At 39.0% G+C, this 10,883-nt stretch overlaps 1 protein-coding gene across 1 annotated transcript in view; it reads left to right on the top strand.

Annotated features, from left to right (window-relative positions):
* LOC104528437 (plexin-B2-like) overlaps positions 1-10,883 on the top strand; it is a gene marked incomplete at its 3' end in the record, with an annotated part of 32,237 nt that overhangs the window by 8,370 nt on the left and 12,984 nt on the right. The window contains exons 5-9 of the mRNA XM_010172446.2: positions 1,510-1,636; positions 3,334-3,484; positions 5,798-5,912; positions 6,983-7,085; positions 7,568-7,669. Of these exons, the coding sequence (XP_010170748.1) occupies positions 1,510-1,636; positions 3,334-3,484; positions 5,798-5,912; positions 6,983-7,085; positions 7,568-7,669 (598 nt within the window). The remainder of the gene's footprint in view (positions 1-1,509; positions 1,637-3,333; positions 3,485-5,797; positions 5,913-6,982; positions 7,086-7,567; positions 7,670-10,883) is intronic.

Below are 10,883 nucleotides of genomic sequence, written 5' to 3'. Positions count from 1 at the left end.
GGTCCTGGAGCTCTCTTTTTGACTACTGAGTTAATTAACCCCTTGGCATGAGTGGTTGGGAATTCGTGTTTCTACCTACTTGCTGTTGGAACAAAGGGGCTATTTAATTATAGTATGCAGATGAGTTTCAGGCTTCTAGCTTCCTGTCTGAAAATGTGAACTATCATATTAAGTTACCTATCAGCCTGATGTGTAGCATAATATGGAGCACTGCAGAGAAACTTACGCAGTGCGTGTAAGTTTATGTAATATAATGTAACTCTTCCAGCCTGGGCTTCCATTGCTGTGGCTGGAATATGAGGATTTGGAATACACACCTCCAACTCCTCCTGGGCTGCTGGGAGTTGAAGGCTGTGTCATATATACAAAAGGCAATTTTCCATAGATTTCCCTTCAGGTTTCTGATATGACCACTGACCTCAGTATCTCAAAATATTAATGGTTTCTGAGAACAGGCAAACATGAATTTTTTGCATTTGCTAGTATTTTTTTCCAATGGATAAAAAGAGTGCTAAATTTCTAATTTTTTTCTCATATACACCAAATTTTGTTTCATGAACACACTTCATTGTGTATTTAGGGGTATGTTAGATGACTGTAGACTCTATGTATTTAAGGGTAGGATTGACAGAACTGGGCAGCAACTGCACTGTGTTAAAGCCCCTGATGAGTTAATAGTTTCCTGCTACAGCATCCAGAGATCCTACACCGTTTTTTCCTAAACCTTCCACAGGATGGAAAGAATACGGATGAACCTGTCACCATGCACACACTTCAACAAGTTTTTGTAGCCACATGTACAGCTTCTGTGCTGCAGCATCTCTTCTTTCTCTCCTTCTTGTGTGTGAGCTGGGAAAATCTCCCAGCTTTTTTCGTGGGGTTGCACAACCGCTGTTGTCTTCCTGTAATGGTAACAGTGCCCTGGTAGGGAGAGGTCTTATATAGCTGCAGGAGTTAATTAAAACATTCACTCCAAAAGTAACATTTCTAGTGCTGTGGTTTCACAGGAGCTCTGCGCAAGCCTGTGTGCCCCCAGCGATACATTTTACTCTCATGAGTGGAGTGTCTCATTACTGGCGGCACAGAGGTGCCTGCCACTTGACTTGCGGAAAAAACAGGCTGTACCCGCTCCTTCAGGACTTTGTTATGTATTACAATGAAGATTAATCAGCCTGGTTTCAGATCATCAGGAAATGGCTCCTGATGGCTCCTGTGCTAAATATTACTGCCTTTGTATGGATTTGGGTTGTCTAATCCAAGATGGTGTCCTAATTAGTATAGGCATGTTTCCCCACTTACTTTTGACATCTCAAACCATTGATACTCATTCCACCACTTATTCTATTAAAAATTCTCTAATAGAAATCTAAATAGTCAATATCAAAGCAAATTCCCAGTCATCTTGTGTTGTAATTTCAGGCTCTAATCTTGAAATTGTTGCATAGTTCAGAGAAAGCAGAGTCCAGCTATAATACTGCTTTGCTTTGGTTTTTGTTCCTGTTTTGTCAGGTGCACAAAGAAGGCAGACTGTGGAACAGCTGATAAGGAGAACCACTGGCTGTGGAGTCCAAGTGGCACATGCATGACTATCGTTAGTGCAGACCCTTTAAATATGAGTCGCAGAGCCCCTGCTAAGGTATGTCAAGAAAATGCTTTCCCTGTGTGTTCTTAAAGGACATTGATGTGGCTACCAGGAAGATGAATATCTGCATTTCTTTATGCACAGTGGAGACTAGGAGTAGGATAGTGTTTTGAGTGTCTCAGTCTCTGGCATTTCTAACAGCGTTCTCTCTTGCCTGCTGTTTTTGCAGGTTGCAGTTCATGTTTCCTTCTAAGAAATGTTCCTTTTGACCTTCTCTGTAAACTGAAATGATGCACTAATATGGATGATAAAAACCTTAAACTTAGCTAAATATTATGAAAGTGTTGCATAATGTTGCATAACTCATAAAAAGTAAATTGATAGGGGAGATTTCATACTGCCCTTTCAGCTTGAGCATAAACTTAAGTGAGCAGCGAAGCCATAAGGTGTTGCTTTAAAATCAGCAGTGGATTTGCCTACACAGCAAAGTCTGTCTGAGTGTATGGAAAAGGTAAATTTAGCATGCAAAACAACTCTGTGACAACAAAACTGAGTGTTCAGGGTGTGACTAGGGTGTCACAGCTTGCTCTGTGATGACTCCAAATGGAGCATGCCAGTGCAGACTGAGTGCTTCCTGGGGGTGCTTGGCAAGTAAAATCAGTAAAAATGGCTTTTAATCCCTCTTAATCTGAAATGGAGAGACTTACATTCAACTCAGTTTAATTCCATTCCTAAATAATGTAAATAGCATTGTGTTAAGGCAATGTCCAATAAAAATGTTAGTAGAGTGTAACTAGTCCACTTAAAATCCACACCTTCTCTTAGTTCAGATCTCATCAACTTGTGTTGACAAGTCTCTGTTGCCTCGTATCAGCATCTGAGGCCAAAATACCTAAAACCCAAAACCAAACCCAACTTCAAACAAGCGTTTGCATGCTGCCTGTAGCATCACTAATGCCACTGTTCCCTCACGATTCCTTTTCTGACCAAAAAACATTGTAAGTCATAACATAATAGACCAGTGTCAGTGAGAAAAGGATGACTGTCATTTCTACTGGCAGTACAAAAATGGAAAAAGTTAAACCATGTAATTAACACACCTGAAGCATTACATCAAGAACAGCATCCAAAATTTAATTACAATTTTTTCCTCTTTCCTTGCTGAGTTTTCACATTTTATTTTGCTTTTAGTTTCTCACATGTACTCTGCATTGATAATTTCCTTGAGAAGGTTAAGATCTCACCTTCACTCAGAAATCTTTTTGCAGTCTTGAGGAAGCCACTTTTGTTTTCAGCCCTTTCAGGCTACAGCTTTTCCTGCCCATCCAGCCTTGGTTTCATTATTCACTTAGTAACAGCTAAGGTTAATGTAATTTTAATTAAGTTTGTCAGGATTTAAGTGTTAACCACTCTTCACTGTTGCTACACTGGATGCTGAGGACAAGAATAAAAGGCTTTGGGTGTGCCTGCACAGACATTTTTGTTCTGATCTAATTCATTGACGAGACAAGAGGTTTTGTACCATTCTAGTTTAGCATAGGTCCAGCCTGGAAAAGTTGGTAGAAGAAGAAAAGATTAGCAGATGGGAAGAGATAAAAATTGAAAAGGAGAATAATCTTCTGTGATACTAGCCAAAATATCACCACTGGACAAAAAAAAGAAAAAAAGAGCAATTTAAATTCTCTGGCCATAAATCTTACTGGGTCTTTGTTAATTTCAAATATTTTAGCCTTTTTAAATTTTGTTTCCAGGTGGAACTGACTGTAAGTCCCTTGCCAACTTTGACTGAGAGTGACAAGGTTTTGTGTACATTTGGTGAAACAACCCGTTATGCTCAATTAAAAGAAGGGGTTATTATCTGTGATCCGCCTGACATAATTCCTCCAACACCAAAAGGTCAAGGTAAAGAAATATTGCTACCCTCCATGTATAATAAGAGGAGAGAACATAGCCTGCTGCTTCTGATGTGATGCTCTTATATGAGCTGCTTACATTTTCTTTTCCTCTTCCAGTCCTTTTCCTGAAATAGTCTATTGCAGAACTTTATCCCTTCAAACTTTTTTTTTTTTTTTAAAAAAAAAAAGGTTTGCTCAGACTTTTTCCATTGCTGTATTTACAAGCTGTACCATTCCCAGTGTTTCTGCTAGGAACCTGAAACAGGAGCTTGGCAGAGGAGTGGACATGGAGCCAAAGAGGTTCTATTCTGTGTCCCAAATAAACAAAACCCAGCTACTCTAATCTTACCCTAATCACTCCAACTTCTGGGGCCGGAAGAGCACTTCAGATGTGAAGCTTTTGATCTCTGAAGTCTTAGTTTTGCTCTAGTCAGCTCTACCTCAGTGGCTTGTTTTCTGGTCCATGTCACAAGACTATCCTTTCTGTTACAAAGCCTTCTGCCTCTTCTACTACATGCCCTCCAGCTTCTGCAGTAGTAAGTCCAGTGGAAAAATATGTGATCATATAATTAAAGGCTGTATCATTGTTCTGAACCACTGATTATATGCTTAAGATCTGTTGCCAACCATAATTCTTGTGCTATTTCCTAGACAGTGCTTTATTCGTGCTTTAAGTTCATACGTCTTGATGCATAAAAACATGGAACAAAACTGGTTACACAGCACTGTTTATTATGTATCAAGTTTAAATAAAAAAAAAACGAAAAACACTAACAAAAAAACCAGGTGCTCTTGCAGCTTGCAGAGGTACCCCTGAGGATAACCCTTTTGTATGAACGAACTATCAGAGCGGTACTTGGAAACACTCTTTAAGATAAGTTTAAATTCTCTTAAGGTTAAAACAAGTCAAAATCCAAGTTCAGTTGCAGGAAGAGTAATGATGTTAAAATCTCACTGTTAAGTTTTAAACTAGCTGGGGTGTATCATGGTATCAGATTATGCTAAGTGTTAAAACAGCATTCTGTTGTTTAGGGACAATTCACATTCCCTAAATATTTTGTCAAGCAGGACATAAAGCAATTGGCTTTGATAAACGTGACATCTTGATGTTTTTCAGCATTAAATGTGAGAGTAGAAGCCTGTCAGGGATGGCATTAGAGTAACCAAGTAATCTAGAAATAATATGCCCCTCTGAATCAGTTGCACGGGGATCCATCTGAAAGGATGTTCAAAAGTAATAGTTGAATGCTCAGAAGCTTGGCAGATGCTTCAGCAGAAGGCAGGCAGTTATGAGCCCAGGCAGTTGTTCCTGGCAGCATGTGTGACAAAAAGTCCAGAGCCGTCCCCTTATTGTTAAGAAGCTCTATTGAGTTTGGAAGAGTCTGGGTTACTTTAGTTGTGGTTGGTTCCAAAGGGAATAGGACATTTCTAGAGAGGAAAGATGCTTTTTCACAGTCCTGTTGTTAGGAAATCCCCTGGCATTCCTACCAGTCTGAAGTATTCAAGGGGACCCAGTGCAGGCAAAGGTGACTTCCAGCCAAGCAGCTGATGGTCTTCCAAGAACCTGTTCAACAAAAGCAGAGTTTGAAATTGCCCAATAGCTTGTGAAATAGCTTGTCACAAGGGCTTAATGATTTCTCCAAAAGGTATTTCAAACAGCTTCACTGAGGAAAGCACCCGTTTCTGAAGATAAATGTTCCACTCTTAGGTCAGTAATGATCCAGACGAGGAGTACATTTGTGGAGAAATTACGTACAGCAAACTGAAGTTCACAAGTGCCTGTGGTAACTTAGCATTGCAGGCACTGTTGGGCATTAACCACAAAGATCACTTGCTTTAATTCACATGATGATGACAGTTTTAATCCACAAATGAAACAAGTAATTTTAAATGCAGACATATTCATATTTAAGAAAATGTTTTATTTAAAATTATTCTTCTAGTGCCAGTTTTCATCTGCATTCAATTATCTCCTTATTCAGTTTTCCTTATTCTTCTAAACACTTTAAAATTCTAGCATGGTGATAGCAGCACTGAGAAAAAAACTCCCGTAAAACAAAGCTATTCTGTAATTTTGCTTTTCTTCATCCCATCTCTACTTTTCTTTTGACAACCGTGTGCTGAAAAATTTGTAAAGCTTAAAAAGACAAAACAGAGCTTACAAATCTAAAGTATAACAGGTCATGAGATCCAGATTGTCAACAGTATAGTTAAATATTTGCTTATTTCCTGTAATATAATAATAGTATCATTGTATCATTCAGCTAAAGAGCTGAAGAATTCAACAACCACTTAGATATTTTTTTTTCTTTTGTGATAGATCATGTTTCAGTTCCAGTTCAGTTAACCTTTGCAAAGAACAAGATATTTTTTGCGTCACATACTTACCCTTTTTATGACTGTGAAGAAGCAATGAATCTTTTTGAAAATCAGCCGTAAGTATTTCAGCTTCTTAACTTAGATGTTTAGGTCCTGTAGCATGGTGTTTCAGGTAGCTGGCAGCTGAGTTACTCAGTCATTTCCTATTTAAGCCTTTGGCACTCTCAAAATTTGTCAGTGTCCAAATCTTTTTTTCTTACATTTTAATGGAGTTGGAAAAATGGTTGAAGGGCACCAGGTGAGCTGCTAACATAAACCATGTGGAATGGGAATATTCATGGCATGTATAATTAAAGACCAGTTAATTGGAGTGCCATTGCAGGTGAGCTCTGCGGCCATCTGCTCGCCTACTTGTTCCCTCAAACATTATGTTGGTGCTTTGGGTTGCAGTGCATTCGAACAGGACAATCAAAGCTGCCTCTGCCCTCATCATCTGCCCTGCTCAAGATGTTGCTGCCTCAGAGCAGGCACAGCCAACCCAAACCCCACTTTGTTCATCCTTATGTATGAAGGTTGATCAACATCACTTTATAGAATCATGGAATGGTTTGGGTTGGAAAGGACCTTTAACAGTCATCTAGTCCAATCCCCCTGGGGTGAACAGGGACATCTTCAACCAGCTCAGGTTGCTCAGAGCCCCATCCACCCTGACCTTGAATGTTTCCAGGGATGGGGCACCTACCACCTCTCTGGGCAACCTGTGCCAGTGTTTCATCACCCTCATTGTAAAATATTTCTTCCTTATATCCCGTCTTAAATGTGTCCTCTTTTAGTTCAAAACCATTACCCCTTGTCCTACTGCAACAGGCCCTGCTAGAAAGTTTGTGCCCATCTTTCCTATAGACCCGCTTTAAGTATTGAAAGGAATTTCCAGTCCTCTCAGACTTCATCTCAAAGTTTTTGTGAGATGGTGTGGATTTCTGATCCTTGCTCAAATATTTAAGGGAGAAAATAGCTTTTTAGGGTTCTTGAAGTGTTCTTGCTACAAAGTTTTCAGCTTAGTATATTAAGGACACTGTAACATATTGATCTACCCTCCATGAATAAAATGGAATTTCATTTACTTTTTCTGTCAGTGGGGGAAAAAGCCTGACAGTTTGTCATGACTATCATGTTATATTTGTAGATGCTATTCCTGTGCAAGCAATAGATGGAATTGCCAGTGGGACTGGAAGAGACATATCTGTGAAGAGTCCTCTTCAGTACAGGATGTAATTAAACAAAATATGGTAATGTTTAAAAATAAGATTATTAGGTTTTTATTAGAACACTTCAATATTTTCTTTGCTTTTTCTCTCATATCAATTGATTGAGTTAAGGATTTAAAGGTGATTCTAAAGTTAACTCCAGAAGTGTAATTTTTTTTTTTACTATTTTTTTTAGTGACAGTGCGGGGGTGGAAATTCAAGGGTGTGATTGAGGAGGGGCAGTGAGACTGAATAAATCCTGAAAGGATATTTTTGTTCCTTTTACTATTTTGCTTCAATGGGAGGAACAAGATTTCAAGGCTGGGAAAGATAATCACCTACAGCTTTGACATATGCTGCAGTCATTTTTAGCATGTCTAATTTGAAAGGGTGTAATCAAATCTGTCACTGTATTTTAAGCATGGAGTTCTTCAGAACAATCATTCCATTGTCAGAAGGCCATTGGAGCTTGTTGTGATAAGAGTTTTTAATTGGAATAACGTATAAAATGTTTCCATCCCCAGGAAGAAGAATGCCCACAGTTTCTAAACCCTAACCCTCCAATAATACCTATGGAGTACCGAACAGCGGTGTATTTTGAGGGAAGACATCTAGCTTATTATCGGGTAAGCAGGTTAATTCAAAGCTAACTGCTATTTGAATTCCACTTAAAGTGCAGCCACACCCCTAAACTAGAGCATTAGTTTGTGTTCCTTGGAGATCCTGCTCGTAATAGTTTTTAAAGGAAAAGATCTACACGTTCAAGTTCTATATAATATTAGTTACTGTGGTAAAGTCATCACCAAGACAAAATCAAAGCCAGATAAAATATTTTAACTACCAGATATGGGGTGTTTTTTTAAAGAATATAAGTTGAACTTATTGAGACACTTGACAATTATTTATCATCTAATGAAATGAGAAGAGATTTAGGAATTGTGAATGTTTCATATTTTTTCTAATTCAACACTCACTTTTTTTTATTGTTCTAGAATGACATCAATCAGTGTGCTTAATTCAGTTTTCAAACATCAAACAAAAAAAAATGCACTCAGAAATTAAATATTTCTTAGTTTGGATAAAACAATCTTTTGCTTTTTCTCTGTATGTGTGTGACCATCAAACCAGAAGATCGAGTATTTTCTCAACTGTAACAAAGGCTTCTCTTTCTCAGCACTTGATTCCAAAAAGTGAATTGCAAAGCTTCTAAGAAGCCAGAGTTTGACTCCAAGCTTTTAATTGTTTTATAACCTAGACAATGCATGTAATGCTATTGTTAGATTGCTAAAAACAAAGCTTAAAAAACACTTCATAGTTCTTAGCTTCTATTGTTTGTTTCTATGTTGTCTTTGTGTAAATGTGAATTGATGATAGATACGGTGGAGATGATTGCACCAGTTGCTTTAACTACTAGCCATCTATCAAGGGAAAGAAGGCTCTTCTTTTTTGAGGGTGGTTTGGTTTGTTTTGGGGTTTTTTTTCTTTGCCAAGTTGAGGTACTGTATAGCTTACAAAGTCCCTCTGTCATCTCTGCTACACCTGCCAAGGAATGGAAAAGGGTAAACAGGTCTGGAGATTAACAATGGAAAAAGGGTAAAAAGCAGCCCGTAAGCACTACAGTCATCCGTATATTACTACTCTATACATATATCAAGACCATGCTGTACAAATATATGTTCAAAAAGAAACATTTTTGTTTGGAGACCTTAAATGTTTGTAAACAAAGAAAAGTAATTTGGTGAATTTAGTCTGTCCTCTGATATGTCAGGACTGGCCCCTGGTAGGATGTCTGGTGGTGTGCAAGATGTGGCACACACCACTTGTCTTAAAGGCCACAGCTCTCTGCTAAAAATGGAGAAGTATTCCAGAGAATTTACTCACATTTCTTTTGTTTAGCATTGTAAAGAGCTGTTTTTCTGCACAAGAGAAAAATCTTTCCCTGCACTCTTGATATCAAAAGAGGAAGAGCCCATTCTTTCCCGAGGACAACTTCAGTGCAGATTCATAATCTAGATGTGCTGAATTTGACTTGTAGAGGACCCTTTTCCTCCAAGGACAAGAAACAGCAGCAGGAACCCCGAAAGTCCTTCATCTAGTTTATCATTCTGTGAATAAGCATTTTAATCTTTCTGGACTACTAGTAGAGAAAAGCTTCTTCCCTCTTTTTTTTTTTTTTTTTCTTCTGTGAGGTATCAATTACGTTTAACAAAGGCAGACACATCCTGGGGATTGAATGCTTTGTCATGGCTAGCAGTGTTTAACAGTTTGCCTACAGACCAGACCTAGTGTGCATTTATTTAACTTGGAACTGGGAAGGCTTACGTATAATTCAAGTCTCTGTAAGAAGTAAGATGAATGCATAGGCCCTAGGCTGGGAAGATGCTGGAGAGCAATGAATATCAAATTATGTCAGAATAATTTTTCTTAGATGAGGGTCATGTGGGAATGTCATCTTTGTCATGGGAGCAACCATATCCTGGTACAGAGGTACATTTTAAAGCCAAAATAATAATGCCTTCAGTGCCGGGATTTGAATAGGCGTATGCAGTAACTACAGCTGTATACTCAGACCTCTAAGTATATGTGAAAAAAGACAAATAAGGCATGAAATAGTTGTAATCATACAGGCACTCATGCCTGTGGGGTCATGCTATCTGAAGCAGTAACTTTGGTCGCTGAAAGTTCATTTGAGTAAGAGCGTAACTTACACTCAGGCTTTGGTAAACATCTCATAGAGCACAGGGTGGCTCAGGAGAAACCATGGATGGATATTTTGTAGGGGTTGGCCTGCAGCCCAAATGCAAAATAGCATGTGGCTTCTCGAGTGGAACGATTTTGCCACAGGATATGCTGGGCATTACGGTGTCTTTGGAGGTAGCAGTCATGCAGATCTTTATTGTTTAGGACATTGGTATATATGCGTTTTCCTCCTGTTTTCCTTGCTTAAATTATTGTTTAGAAAAAGCAAAAATGAATGTTCTGTTGTTGCTTTGAACTATTAGTTGTATTATCTTGGTTTAATCTGTGCTTTGCTTAAAAGGGTGATGCACAACCTGCCTTACCCTGGGTGACTAAGTACGCTAGCCAGCGTTATGCATATAAGCATCTCTGTTTCCAGGTGGAGATTAGCAGTGAAGATTTGGGCTTACTCAGTTAGTAGGAGAGGTGGATGGCTTCTAAAACTACTATTGCAGAACTGAGGGGGGAACAGTAAGCTCACACATTTTGTATGCACCTCTTAACTTGTGAACATTTATAGTACAATTTATAGATCTCCTCTTCCACTGGAGGGAAATGGACTAAATGAAGAGAAACTGTTGACTGTTTTTCCGCCCTTCCTTCCTCTGAAAAAAATTAAGTAGGAAGGAGAAGTAAATCCAAGCTGTTGTAATTCTCTTGGGAAGAGCCTCATCCAGGACAAGTGGTTGAGAGGAAAGTTTAGTACTGGTTGGTCATATTGTGTGCAACTTCTGAGAGGCATTCTCCAGCTGAGTTCTTGAAAGATTGTCACAGTGGAAGAGACAGATGTACCAGCATCAAGATAAACTTATTAACCCTCTGAAGAGTTTCATTAAAAGTAATTTCCCATTTGGATTTGTCTTTGTTGTGTGTGTCTGATGTGTAACCCACTTCCCAGTGTTTGCTACATGTCTCTTCTTGCACCCAGACTGCTGAGTGTGAGCTCTGTGGCCTTCTGCTCAAGATCCTGGTATAGCAACTCCTGATTTCAGTTTATTCCAGGTGGCAGCTGTCATGCACACTGAAGCTCCCCTCCTCTCCCAGCACCTTCTGTCAGGCATGTAGGAAAAGCCTTATGCAGCAGCAGCGGAATCTGAACAC

This window comes from Antrostomus carolinensis, unplaced genomic scaffold (assembly GCF_000700745.2).
Source record: "Antrostomus carolinensis isolate BGI_N321 unplaced genomic scaffold, ASM70074v2 scaffold347, whole genome shotgun sequence".
In the NCBI taxonomy this organism is placed as follows: Eukaryota; Metazoa; Chordata; class Aves; order Caprimulgiformes; family Caprimulgidae; genus Antrostomus; species Antrostomus carolinensis.
The sequence above is the reverse complement of the archived record's forward strand: the minus strand, read 5'-3'. Positions and strand labels throughout refer to the sequence as shown.